This window comes from Haemaphysalis longicornis, unplaced genomic scaffold, assembly GCF_048455015.1.
Source record: "Haemaphysalis longicornis isolate Haplotype H1 unplaced genomic scaffold, Haemaphysalis longicornis Haplotype H1 scaffold_2, whole genome shotgun sequence".
Lineage (NCBI taxonomy): Eukaryota > Metazoa > Arthropoda > Arachnida > Ixodida > Ixodidae > Haemaphysalis > Haemaphysalis longicornis.
Window position 1 is genome coordinate 71,452,505 of NW_027526295.1, and position 14,718 is coordinate 71,467,222.

A 14,718-nucleotide genomic window follows, 5' to 3' on the forward strand; every position below is an offset into this window, starting at 1 on the left:
TTGCGGCGATAATTTTAGCGCGGTTTTGACACAGTGACTTGCTTCGGCGGCGAGCGAGCGACCCAAAATGGCGGCGCCAACGTATACGTGTCTCTACCCTGTACGGCGGATGCGTGAATGAAGGTATTCTAGGCTGCAGAGTGGTCGGTTCCTGTGATGTCATTGCAGACCCCGAAAACAAACGATTTAGCGGGAAAATCAAGATTTTAACCTAAATTGATTAATTTCTCAGTGAATAAAGCATCCTTTGTATCCGGACAAGCGCGGGGGGGGGGGCACTGTAAAACACGAAATCTTTCGAATAAAACAAACTTGCATTTTCTCTTCATGGCTCCTTTAACGTCAGCCTGTGTTTTTATTGCTTAATTATTCTCTGACGAGTACCTAAACAAATCGTGTAATGTACTGTGAAGAATCCAAAAAGCGCGGGACTTGTTGTTTGAAACAGGGGTGCATCCACCGGAGTTCTCCAGCACAGACGCATTTCTGACACGCTGGAAGCAGTTAGTATTTGGAGAGTGGTGCATGGAAGTGCAAAATTAAAACAGCAAAAGCATCCAGTCCTTCGTCTAACGGCGCCGATGGTTGAGCGCAGACCTTTCTTCGGGCGAAATCGAATGGGAAAGGCTCAAAATAAAAGATACTTCGATCAAAGAACAAACTGCGTTCTGGTCAAATTCACAGCTCATCTAGACAAATTTTAAATCCAGAAGGCAGCCAACAAAGCCTACAAGGGAAAGCTTTGCGATAACTCATCTGAGTCGTTAGAAGGAGGAGTGCATGATTTTTCAAGCGTGGGTGGCACCTTGTAAAACTCGACCGCAGTATTCAGTTGCGAAACTGGGGGCATGTTTTCGGCGCCCTCCTGTCTCTCGTCCTTTAGCCACGCAGGTGTTGCTTATTAAAAAACCATTAACCAATCATCGCGCAACCATTTCAGGTCTTATAAAGGAATGCTTTTGCATGACAAGCGAAGACGTTCTGCTATATCATGCAGTATTTTTTCTTACTCCCCTTACTTATAACTCATCTCGAACCAGGTGTTTTGAGCACACGAACGGGGGAGGGGGGCGCTCAAAGGAGTTGTCTTTCTACCCGGGAACGCCAGATCTTCTTTTGGTACAGCCATATAAGGCTTCGCTTTATAATTACCCTTTCCTCATTAGCCAGACTTCCTATTCATGCCTTTCCTTTCGGTTCTGTTAAGAGGGGCTACGTTTTGGGGAACCTTCGTCCCTTTGAACTTCTCAAATCTCACAGGCTTTCGGAACGTAGTCGGGATGGGAATCCAATACATAGAATAAGAGGCCACATAGTACCAACGCCCAATACCACTGCTGTATACGTCCATTAGATTACTTGCGAGCTTGCTCAAAAGATTTTCTCTCTTTCTTGGACTTCGCGTTTTTCGCGCACTGTGATGACGTACATCGACAGGTGTCGCGGCTCCTGACCGGTTTTGTATCAGTTGACGGAAAAAAATACATCTTGTAGGAAAGCAGCAACAAAAATAAAGTAGAAACTGTAAGGCGTGTGAGCAAATCACGCAATAAGATTATGTGCTAGAGATAAATTTTTCAGCCACAAATCATAACAAAGAGAGAAATCTCTAAATGGCAGTATTGCAGATTGCGTTTAGGCTGTCAAATACTTTGTCATATAAATATCATTCGACTGCTGAAAACTTTCTTTACTGCAGGGCGTGACCGACCTTTTGACTCGAGGAGGCATGTTTGTGTCGAACCCACTCGTCAAATGGCTGATTGCCACATTCTGCGACTCCCCCGTTAGAACTCTGTGCTGGAAGCCTATCACGCTTGTGTTTGGATTAAACCCCAAGCAGCTGAACAGTGTAAGTGGTACTTGCCCTCTCTACCTCCTCATTACTCTTATTGAGAAATAATTATTTAAAGGGTTCGCTAATCAGGAAAAGCGGCATCTCAAGTTGTCTGTTAACTTTCAAGTGGATGTTATTCGCCATGTGGCTATGTAACGTGCGTATCAGGAACCAAACTCCCAAAAAGAGGTCGTTCCTGTGAAATATTGCAGAAGAAAGAACTTGCAGTGTCCGTACGATGAATACTCTCTCAACATTAACACATCAAGGTAAAAAAGTTTTATTTCATCCGTATCGCATTGAGCTCCGCACTGCAAAGCGTCTTTGTTTTCAAAGTGCCATGCCTGACAACGCTACTTTTGCTTGGTTCTGTTTTCTTTCCAACACGAGATGACAGGGTGAGCCGGTTCAGATACGCGTTTCAGTTGAGGCCATTGGTAAAAACATGCATTAGGACAATCCTACGACACGCGATCGCTTCTATAATAGAACAAACTGCTCCAAGTGCGGAGCTCGCAGAAATGGCCGCTGTCACTTTTGCTCAGAGTCCTCACATTGCTGTTTATGATGAGATGCACGCAAACAACCTGACGAAAATCGACCATTTGTTACTCCGCAGAACGAAAATACCGAAACGATAGAATTTGTGATCAGAATGGTACCTTTAAAAAAAGCCGTGTGCGGCGTTATTAAGATCTACCCGGCTGATAGTAACGAGACCATCCTGAGCCGGGTGCGTTGTGAACAAACTGAAGTCCTAACTAGAGGTGCAAAATAAAAACGTCAGACCGCTTTATATTGACCTTCAATTCCCCGAATCTTCCCAAAACCGTGAAGGAACTTGGAAGGAACCGTGAAGGAACATGGAACTTCTCAATGTATCCAAAAGCCCCTGATAACTCCGCGGCTCGGACTTGAGCTGCCTAATAAAGTTTCATCTCTCTCTCTCACTCTCTTGCCCTCCTTCTGCAAGAAATGCCCACACCCTGTGAAATTCCAGGTTGTACGACCTTTGTAGATCCCACTATCCCGACCTACACTCAGCACCACACTACGAAACATTTTACGGGCCAGGCCGCCGTCCTTGTCCACCACTTTTATAAGTCAATGCAAGTAGAGAAAGTAGAGTACAGTAATTAGAGTAGAGGCTGGGTGGAGAAAAGGCGAAGGGGTTGGTATGCTTATACGGCAGGGGGCTAATTGGAGAAGAGTGAAAGAAGACTGTAAAGAACATGTGTGCGTAAAAGAGCTAGTTGGGGGTAGGGAGGTTGCTTTAGGAGTCTCGTACCTATGGGTGGGTAAGGAGAGCAAACAACAAAATCAAAAAAATTAGTGCCCCCTTGTCTAAAATCACAACAGGAATACAGCAAAAACCTAACAGGAACCCCTGTCGTACGACAGAAAAATTAGTTGTGACAACAGAAGTCCTGTTGTTACGACAAACCCATCTGTTGTTACGACACACATTTCTGTCGTAACGACAAAGTCAATTTTCTCAACGACAAACATTCCTGTAGTTACAACAGAGCTGGCATATTGCGCTACTCTTCACAATGGGAAATAACAATCAAGACATGTGCAACTACTGATGGAACATCAGGATCACGGCAAGACACGAATTAGGCACTGCGGAACATAAAAATCAGGAGAGGAATACGAATCACGACAGAACGCGAGAATCCCGACCCGACAAGACTACGACAATACGACAGTACGACACGCGAAAACACGACAAAACTACAGAACTTTTTCTGTCGTCTTTTTTGACTGGGCCATCCACTCTGTGAGGAAGGATGTCCTGCAAAGCTGCACGTCCTCCACGGAGTTCACAAAACACAGCACGTTTATTTGTAATTTACGACTGATCATTCTTCCTAGCCAATTACATGAACGCGATTTGGAAAGACACGAGCTTTATCCTGGTGGACAAACGTAGACCTGTTTCTCTCCCTCCGGAGTCGTAGGCACCCTACTGTTTGTGTAACACTCCAACGCAATCCGCTCTACCACTGAGGACACCGGATGGGCCCATTGGGCTTTTTAATGGCCTCGTTTCAACCTCACGCAAACCCAACGGGCATGTCAACGGTAACGGCATGAAACCTTTAGCTGCGCATGAACTTCCATCTCACTAAAACCCCTCCCTCCTATCTCCCTAAACGAGTAAACGCATAAACTGGCAACCGGTCATCAGCGGGTGCTTGAAAGTAAAAGGCAGTTGCTAACATGTCGCTCTGAAATCCCTTTACGCTGAACAAATAACGTTGGCCCACGTCTGCGTTTCAAGCGGACCAGTTGCTGTTCATCCGGGAGGGCTTCGCCGCTACTAAGCCAGCTGAAGCTTGAGGTGGCAACGGCGGTGACAGCGCCTTTCCGTTGTTATCGCGCCCATTTACGCTTCGGTTTGGGCTGGCGCAGCTTCAGTTTCCGCTCTTCTTCCTCCAAGCGAACGACATACGTCCCTCCCTTAGTGAGGTAACACCTCGAAGACCGGGACCTTTATTCTGGCAGACACACACGTCGGTGACCTTTTCGCTGCGATGTCGTATTCATCTTATTGTCTTTACAAAACACCAACCCTGACCTAAACCGCTCGATTGCGCTGGAAAGCTGACAGGATGCAGCGAGCCCTATGACTTGCACGTTTAAATCTGCCGCCTCTGCAACGGGTATGTCATCGGTAGCGGCATCACGGCCTGCTGTGCGTGCGTTCCCCTCGCTCCACCCCCATCCCGTGCAGGCCTAAACCAGCTACCGGGGGTGGGCGCATAATTAAACGTGAAATACCCCGGCGAAGAGAGATAGAAAGACTTTATATGCGTCCAGAATAAGATGTATTATTGTTCTTCCGCCACACGAACTAAGACCAGCTGGTCAACAAGGACTGCTGATGCGACAATGTCGCTCAGAATGGCTGTCAAGTTAAAAAATATGTTTATGCTCACGCCGGCATTACAACGCGTGGTCAAGCTGCTTTCAACAGGAAGAGACCAACAGTTAGTAGGAGGGGTGGCATTCGAGACGGCAACGGCCGCGGCTACATCCTCGGCGGCGGCGGCGGTGGCGGCGTCTTTCGGCTTTTGTACACCCATTCGCACTGCAGTTGATTCTCTGCACTCATCTGACAACGGCGCTACGGCCGTTCAGAGCCAGTGGAATAATAATGGCGTGTAGACGAGTTCACGCCTCATCCAAAAATTTTTTAGTACTTCCATAGGTCTAACTGCGCCACGTTTTGCTGTACTTTTCAAAACGGCTTAAAATATGGCGAGCAAATGCTGCATGAATTGGCTGTGGGTATTGCTTTTGAGGTGCTGTGTGCGCGTCACGGTAAGTGACAATGCAAGAACAAAGACTCATTGTTTGTCAATTCTTTAAAATGCTAAATGTGTCCCTTTACCGCAGACCCGTATTCCGGTATACGAAGCCAACTTCCCAGTTGGTTCATCGAGTCAGACAACCTTACATTACACCCAGGTAAGAAATATGCACTGTCAAGCACGAGGCCTCACATGATAATTAGTCAATTACTGTATCAATATAAAACGTTGCAGTATTTATGTACACCTAAGGCAATTGCCGTCACAATAACCCTACTTATCTTGCTCTACAAATATATCAAGCCACTAAATTTTATGCCCCCTCTAAGGTAGTTCTACGTGCCTATCTAGTGCCTAAAACAAAAGAAAGCCTTACCGTTTTAAGTATCGTTGGCGAAACAAGCACAACACAAGTTCTTTCTGCGTTATAAGAAAATTGATTGAATATAAATATTCCGCACTTGTGCTAGAAACCCTACTGACTCGTAATACAGATGAGTGCAGCTCTTTAGTATGCGTCATTCTTCGTTACATATTCACATAGAAGCACAAAGCATTTACCATAAGGAAAAGCAAGGCATGGTCAGAAAGCTTCTAAAACCCTGTATCTAGAAACGTGTAGGAACCAATAAGGCGGTATTGGGAGCGCCGCTGACCTATGGCTCTCACGGCCACCGTCTGAGGCCACCCAGCGACAATATTTATGTCGTCGGGCATATTGGAGCGGGAAGTAGCTAATACTCTCGGTCTAACCGAGATCCGCCAAAAATTGTACACCATGGATTTCATCATGCAGGTAACATTTCTTCGAGTTTACGTCAGTATAATGTTGTATAGGTGGTTAAGCAATGTATTCTCATGTCGAAATAAACAACAAAGTTCACTGAAAAATCATACAAAGCAGTAGTGGACTGAGCACACCAGGAATTTAAATGCTGCCGCTCAAGAAATTCCGACACAATGTATTAATAGACGACAAGGTAAAGATACAGAAATTTAACTACTTTTCTGCTTGAGACTGGTCGTCTTCTTTTCATTCCATTATAACGATTACAGTAAATACAATAATACCTCGTTAACTCAAAGTAGCAATAACCGAGAAATATTTAGAGATAAGAGGATTTTCGAAATAAGCAAAGTAGCGCGAATTGCCATGAACTGTCAAGTTTACTGCAAAAAGGCGCTGCTATTTATTTACCTGTCGTACTGGCTGCAATAGGAGTTCTTGGCGGAAAGCCTGCCCTCCATTGAATTTTTTTCACCTCAAAAGGGACCCGCGCTCTCCACTGGGGTTTTCTCCGCACGACACACCTTTATCGTCTAGTGCGCTGTACGTCTGCCACTCCGCGCATGTCTCTTCCCTGACATGACCTGCCACGGGGTCGCTTCACGTAGTTGATATGCCTCTAGGCTCAGACTTCACGTTCGGGGAAAACATCGGTTTTGTGGTAGGCACGTCTAAACGAGAAAAAAATCGAGCAACTTAGGCCAGGCAGCATAGCGCGAATCTTGTGAACAGTCCTCGGCGATGGAATTTCCTTTCCACTCTAAGTCAAGATTTCGAGATATCCGCAGTTTTGCCAGAAACTGCTTCGAAATAAAGGGCAACAAATACATGGGACGTAAAAGAAATGGTTCGGTACTGCGGAAAATTTCGGCATAGCCGATTTTGCGAGATGTGTGACTCCGAGTTAACGAGGTATTACGGTAATTGTTTAGGGTTTCTCAGTGGAATTTAATTAAGTGGGAACAGATTTCTCGCAACCACAGTATCCGTTCCTTCCAGACTACCATGTACAGTTTGGATGCCCAAATTTGCAAGCTTTCGAAGTCCGCCAACGCTGTCCAAATATATAAAAGATGAACGTTCGGATATGGCTGCAAGTTGCATTCCTCAGTTTTTCCTAACACAGCAAAGCCATGAAAATATACCTAGCTGGTAGGGCTGCACTTGCCTAGAAGAGTACCTCGAAAATGGTTATGTTCATTTTAGGAGAGGCCGATTGGAGAGCTTAAGTAGCAGAAAGAACAGCTGCATCGTGCAGATATCGACACCGCCGTTACAGGTGTCTAACGTAAGCCTATGACGTCAAAACCATTCCCATAACAAAACAGGAAAACAATGGCCACTACTGGGGCCAGCCAGGTTTTGTGTGGCGTTCTCGTGGTGGACTTGACGGTGATCAACACACTTGTAAGCAAAGCACAGAACTTCGGACCGTTGCTTTGAGAGAGCCCTTCTGATAAATTTGTCCGCGTATCCATGAGGAAGTATTGGGGCATTTGTTTAGGTAATAAAATTGCTTGTTCATATTCCAAAGTGTCGCGAAGAAATAGCCACGAATATTTCTTTCCGCCTTTCCCCATATCTTCCCTATTGTTGGTACAGCGCACGGTTGTGGAGAAGTACAAAGCCATTGGTTTCGAAGTGCTTCCGCAAGGCGAATAAACATCGGGGGTTTACTCTGCTTTTTGTTGTTTTCTTTTGGTGAACGCCGAATCCATGTTGCAGGATATTACGCCGGCCCTCTTGACATACACACAGGACGCTTACGGAATCGATAAGGCTGCTCCGATCGAACAAAACAATTCACATAACTTCCATTTTTATGCACACCAAATAACCATTTTTGAGTAATGAACGCAATATAGGAAATATCTGGCACACGGAAAGAGATTGTGTTGCATTTTAAGTTGGTAAATGTTAGTTTACACCTGTGTTGCCTTCAGTACTGTTACGAAAACACTGAAATTTCTGCTAGCCTCATTGGAGCCATCTTCTTTCAAAAACTTTGGCTTTCTCTTGCAGATACACCAAGCGCAAAACCTGGTCATGTTTGATTACGGCAAAACAGAAAACCTCCGTCGCTACTCACAGGTATGTCCTACATCCGTTCCCGACTCTGTATTCTTCTTTTAAAATAACACTCTTATCAAACGTTGTTTTTAAAAGAGATGTCAATATTTTCATGCAAACTTTTATTCAATACGTGGTTACTATTTTAAAAGTGATTCTTCTTCATTTAGACACAATCCTTGTTTCAGAGAGACTTCCTGCATTGATTTATTTCATTTTTACTGCCATACCACCATGAAAACAGCCGCCTTCTTGAGGAAGGGAAATTTAAAGCACACCACGGAGTATGGTGCTCTTCTAAGGCCAAAGAACAGGCACGGGGCAGCGGTCGGCTGCGGAATTGGCGCACCTGGTTATGGCGAAGTTTTAAAACTATCCGTAACGTCATGGTTCGCGCGAGGTTTAAGAGAATAGAATTCGAGCTCTGACATAGGCAAGGTTGGGCCTCTCAGAGAGAAGCGGCGCGTAACACACGATTCGGTTTGGCCTACTCCCTTATTTGTATAGATTACTCGGCAGGCACTTGGTATGGACTTAAGGGCTACTCTAAAGAGATTACCTGGAAGGCTTTCCTTTCGACAGTTTTAACTTTGCAGAAAGCAGGTTTGTTAAAGATGCCACCAGAAGGTCCACGCGAAGAGCGAAGGGAGATATAAATGTAAGTAGCAAGAGAAGATGCTGCCCCTGAGTAACGCCAGATAAATTTACAGCGCCTGGAACCGTGGCTTTGCTGCGTGCAGTTACTTGGTTAAAGGCATGAGTTTTTATCCATCTAGTGCGAGGGTAGAGAAACATGTCGCACGCACGAATTCCATGCTGGTCTTTTCTCTTAAATATTCTCATCGCTATGTACCTTTGAGGATCAAGCTTGCTATGCGCACATAATCTCTCCAGCAATTGTTGTGGCAGTCGTTTATTAACAAAGGAAAGGACATGCGAACTAAACACAGGAAACAGAAGGAAGTGGCGGGAGGAGTAGCCGAGACGTACAATATATGTGTTCGTGAAGACCAAATAAGAGACCCCTGCAAACAATATAGCCTAGGCTTATGGGAAGAGCTTATGTGATCAAGAAACACAAGCTGAGCACCAAATGTACATTTAGCTAGCAATGCACTGTAAGCTCGAGCAGTTCAGAGAAAAAGTCGCGAAAGCCATGGCTTTGCAGCCTGTCGCACGCTTTGTAAATGGGTCTACAAAATATCACCGCAACACCCCAGCAGACAAGGCTGGCTTTTCGAAAACCAGAAGCTGTCCTTAGCTCTGCACTTATTGAGCAAACGCGCACTGAAAAGGGGGGTATTCCCAGACCCATTAAAAGCAACTAAAAGAGGGGTAAAATTGTTTGAGAAACTTCAGCAGATCTGGCCGCCTAGAAAAAACCGAATCCAACGAACACACTCATTCCGGCACTACATTTCTAAATTGAGCAAGATATCCCATTAGATCTAGCAACGCTACCCAATCTAATGCACGTCAATTATCTGCAATTTTTGGTATCGGTTGGTATTTGCACGCTTCACATCTTGGAAGAAATTGGGGACCAGCTTCATTGGTGGAGTGCACAGACTAGATTCGGCATCCCTTGCACCCGCGGGGCAGCCTTGATATATTTCGAAGCTTCATCAGCAAGAGGCGCCGAGGAATTGAAGAGGGCCCTAGTGGCGGTAAACATCAAAGGAGCTTCCGCCACCGTGCAGTGTCCAGCAGTGATCGAGCTCCCGAAGACGGTTCCTCCAAGGCTGGCATAATTACTTAAGTGCACGTTCAGCAAATGTATCTTCGGCATTCCCTCGGTTCCTGACAACTTCGTACGCCGCACAACCCCCAGGAACGCATCATTAGAGAGTGGTTATATATCTGGCCGTTTCGCGTGTTGCTTATAAAGTTTGCAAGCGACCTTCATTTTCAGGTGTGTACAGACGGGAGGCTGCAGCCTTACAAAATACATATGAAGTTATTTTTCTTGGGATGCGAAGTACCCAAAAGATCGCCAATACGCCTTTTTCAAGTGGGTCAACGAAGTCATAAATCACCTGTACGCCGATTTCTTATATTGAAACTCCTACGTGAAAACGAAGCTGCTCAGGAGTAAACGCGGCAACTAAAACAATGTTGCCACCAGCCACCACCCAAGAAGGTGTACCAATGGTTTGGTGGAGAAGGTACACTCACTGCCCTCTTCTAAAGCGGTCATGCTGTTCGCAAGCAGAAGCACTTGGTGGCGTTAAAGCACAAATGAGGCGCCTAAATCACAAACTTAGGCGCCCTCTAAGGCATACAGCATCGAAGTGCAGTAAGGGTACTCGAATGTTCCCACTGCTGTAGCCCTCATAAAAGCTGCATGTATCGTCCTCTTCGAGGGGGGAAACTAAATTATACTGTGTGCGAAAAACAAAATTAAACTTTAGGGATTCTGACAGCTTTTCTCTTCGTAGCCTCTTGCAGTAGCTCAACTATTCCAATGTAATTAGCAGGAGGCCGTGCGTGAGCATGCTCAGAGTTATCTAGAAACGTGCTGTTTTACCTTAGTATAAAAACAGAAATCCAGATGTGTTACGAAAAGACCGTAGAGACTCGTGGAAGCCACAAAACTCGTCCACAACAAAATCTCTTACTATAATAAAATATAAAAACATGTATATAATTTTTTAAATATACGATCAAGGAAAATATACGCAATGTTTGGCTCCTCCAGACAAATTTTGCTTTTGCCAAAGAGCAGTTGAAAACCTTTATTATAGGTCGTAAGGAAAAATAAATATTAGATAAGCATACCAAATAAATCCGAAGCAACGCAAAAATTGAACAGCGCGCAACAAGTTCACAAATCCAACTGAAGGTAAGGTACAAGAGTAGCTGTTAAAATGGTCATGAAAGGCTTCTTTATTCAGGCCTGTTCAAAGGACAGCAGCGTGAAGAAGCTATGGGCTGATTGGGACCACGCAGTGTTGCCAACCCAATATGGGACCTTATGGTGATTTTTATGATGTGTACGATTATGGCGGTGTCTCTACTGGGGGCAATATCATCCTTTTTTGTGACTGGCGTCATTGGGTATACATGCTTTCATAGCCTCAGGCATTTCTTTCTCTAAACAAGAAATTCCCTAGAACAAATTGCGTAAAAAAAGTTGCAAGTGCTCGGAGTGTTTTTCGTGAATAGCAAGTTTCTCTCAAAATGCGCTTTATAAAACCATTGCCAATTTTGGTCGCGACTGTTATTTCCTCATAGACAATATCTTTTTTATTTCGCTCATTTTGTATTTCCATTAATTTACTTATAAGCCTCCAAGAGTTTTCGATATTTGCGCCTCTTAGCTTCTTGGGCATTTTTGTGCCTCTTAAAGGGTCCCTAAACAGGGTTCCAAAGGTTGAGATTTTACGTGCGCTATCGTTGGAGTACTATACAAAGAACGTCCTGCCGCAAAAATGGTTTAAAAGCGTTCAGTATTAGCCGAGTTATCGTTCATTAAAAGGGCCCGCAACAAGGACTGGCGCATTGCCTCTTTCACCGCGCCTCCAAAGCACTGTGGAAGCGGAGACGCCACCGACCAGGCGCAAGACCTGGTAGGTGACACCAAGAGAAACAGGGTTGCGTCGAGAAGCGCGTAGCCATTGGCTCCGCTCGGCGGTACGTCACGCTTCTTGTAGCAGACGACGGCCAAGCTCCGCCTATACATCCGCCATCGCTCAGCGGGGTCGTTCGGTGGCCGGCCCGCATCGAACGGCTCCTCGCGCCGGCCGTGCTCACGTCGGCGGAAACGAGCGGAAACGAGCGTTCGAAGGAAAGATAGGGGGCTTCGAAGCTCAACATGCTCGTTTACGATAATAATTGAAGATTGCCACCGACGACTATAGCGGCTCGCTAGCGTTTCGGCATGCGGCGCTGTCGCGGTGAACTGGTCCCACCGCGGTCGGGGAAAAGGCTTAGCATCGCCGCAGTTATCCAGACACCGCTTTGCGAGGCCGCGACGACGACTATCCCCCGCGCAATCTTTCACTGCACTATCACCCCCTTTCACGTATTTGCAAACTGATTTTCAGCAATAGGCCCGCTCTGGCGGGCGGTGACAAGTTTTAGCTGCCGCGGTGTATGCCTATCGTGCATACACCGCACAGTTGGCTGCTTGTCTACCGTGAAGGCAGATGCTTGCCGCGGTCGCGCGTGTAGCGGGCGTTTGTGCCCGCATAGATGCTCCGTGTTTTTCAGCGTTATTCATACCTTGTAAACGACGCGCTATATCTACAAACTCGGCTAAGCTCGTGTAGCCGATGGCGATGATCTACATTCGTCCGTGCTGTGCCGCCGGTGCATACGCCGTGCCGCCGGTGCAGGCGCGCCGCGCGACCAGCGCGACCGCGTTTTCTCACAGAGCCGGGTACGCTGATTGGCTACAGCATTTAACGGAGCCCACCAATAGCGCAGCCGTACTATCGAGAGCTCCGTGCGTCACACGGGTGCGTCACAAGCGCTCTGTCGCACGTCAGAGCGGTGCAGTGTAGCGGCAAGGAAGCAGTAGGTGAGCAAGAAAGAAAGAAGGCACCTTTGTTGCGTGTTTGTGCGGCCCCTGCTTTACGCAGAGGTGTAATATTTGGTATACATTGTCGTGAAGGGGTACTCTGGCGATTGCGCGATTAAAATGGCGACCTTCAGAAACCTATTTAGGGCCCCTTTAACAATAATGGCGCTTCTGCTCTGACCCTTTGATGCCCATTGTTGCTCAGGAGCAAAAACTGAAACAGTAATTTTTTCTCTCCCACTGTGGTTGTTTCGACATTTAACCCCATCTATCGACAGAAAAATGATCCCGGACCTTCAAAAATTAAAGTAAAGAGGGCAGCCTGCACCTCCGTGTTCAAAAAAAGATATTGTTTACGCGTGTCAAGTCGCATCGAACCCAGGTGGCTCAATGGGCTAGTGAAACGTAATCGAAATTGTGCAATTTTGTTGTTATGGCAAATGATAGCAATACGAACTTTGCGTTATTGTCTTCGCTTGAACCATAAATCGTTGTGGTCAAAGTAGCTCTCTTGTTGAAGTGATATATGAGCAGCCAGTATCCAGTGTTTCCCAGTGCCCAGTGTGTCCTAGTGTTCGTCCTATTGAACCAAATTTTTTTCTTACTTCATATTTGTGATGTCGGAAGTCCGTTTAGATCATAAAAAGTTCTCACACGTTTAAGCAAAGTAATAAAGTTTTGGGCAACAAAGGGCTAAATCTCATGTTACTATTGACCTGACCAGTCAAAAGCAGCGCTAGATCTATAGCATATTGTTTCTGCAAATCTGCTTCTAAGCCCTGCACGTGGCATTCGCATTTGCTTTTATATATCTTGCGTTCCTTCATTTTATGGAAGGCATGCCAAAACTAAAAACTTGCGGCACAAGTTTATGAAGTGACACTGCTTATGTTGATATTAAAAAAAATTACCCGGAGCTGCTGGTTGCAAAAACGTTGACAACTTCGCGGTCTGCCAAACAAGGCTAATTCGTCGCTTGCCAATAATGTGGCTGGGAATGGTGCCAAGAAAGGGCTATTTGGGAACTTCTGTGGACGCGAAATCATTAAACAGTAAATGCGGTTTTTTGCCTACCCAGGAAAAGCCACCAGTCTACCCACTGGAAAACATCCGAGCCCCTGTCGCGCTGTTCAGAGGATTGGCCGATATTGGAACACAGCCCAGGGACTACGAAGACCTGAAGCAGCGTTTGAGGCACGTTTTGGTGGCTGACTATATAGTGCCAGACCCCAAGTTTACGCATCTAGATTTTGTATTCGGCTTCAATGCCACAGATATCCTGCACGTCCCCATGATGAGCGTTCTGCGGAACTACACCGCTTCTGATGCGTAGTTGCTACTAAAGTTCTCAATCAGCAAATTAAAAAGAAAATTGCACCAGCTGTGGTTGGTCCACACGACAATTGTGCGGGCCAACACTAATATTCCCTAAAAATGCCTGCACCAATTTTTTTTTCTCTGCTCTTGCATCAAATAAATTGATGAATAAACTGCTGGCTTTTGTCCTTTATCTGAACGTTTAAGAAAAAAACGCTTGACATTAACCATTGATCGGAACGTCCATTCTTCTCTTCTGCGTGCTTTGACGCCAACAAACGATTCTCTGGTAATTCAAGTAGAGGCTTATTGTTATTTGCATCGTTTACGGCGCTGCATAAGGAAAAGATGAGGAAGATGAGAAACGCAGAAGGCAGAACGCGAACGCGAACGCGAGCGCAGAAACGCAGAAACGCAGAAACGCGAACGCGAGCTTCGGTCTGCCAAGGCTTGGCTTCTGTGGTGTACGCAAATACACCAGCCTTTAAAGGGACACTGAAGTGAATTTGTCAAGCTCCCGTTTTTGCTTGCACTGCGTAGACTGGCTCAAATTAGCACACTTTTCACCGTTTATCCAGTTGACAAATCGGTAATTATTCTACAAAGCGCGAAAGAAGAAAAACTACCATGCGCGGTTTGCGGCGGCCGCACCAACTAAGGCTGTGGCGTTAGGAGGAGGGGCGCCGTGATTGGACGATGCCCAAGGTTAGCAATAAAACAAGTTTCGGTTTCGATTTCGGTTCTGTAAAACATAACCAATGGCGTTGTTGGATGGGCATTCTCAATATCTCAGTAATCATCGTACCACGCTTCTGCCATGTTGTCGGCTGTAAAATGCACAAGATAAGCCTCCCAGGACGGCTTG

The 14,718-nt window shown here is 45.8% G+C and overlaps 1 protein-coding gene across 1 annotated transcript in view; it reads left to right on the forward strand.

Annotated features, from left to right (window-relative positions):
• The window catches only part of LOC144168054 (lipase member N-like), a 62,605-nt gene extending 48,736 nt beyond the window's left edge, over positions 1-13,869 (forward strand). The window contains exons 6-9 of the mRNA XM_077697139.1: positions 1,700-1,852; positions 5,243-5,314; positions 7,967-8,035; positions 13,615-13,869. Coding sequence (XP_077553265.1) covers positions 1,700-1,852; positions 5,243-5,314; positions 7,967-8,035; positions 13,615-13,869 — 549 coding nt within the window. The remainder of the gene's footprint in view (positions 1-1,699; positions 1,853-5,242; positions 5,315-7,966; positions 8,036-13,614) is intronic.
• The last annotated feature ends 849 nt before the right edge of the window (positions 13,870-14,718 follow it).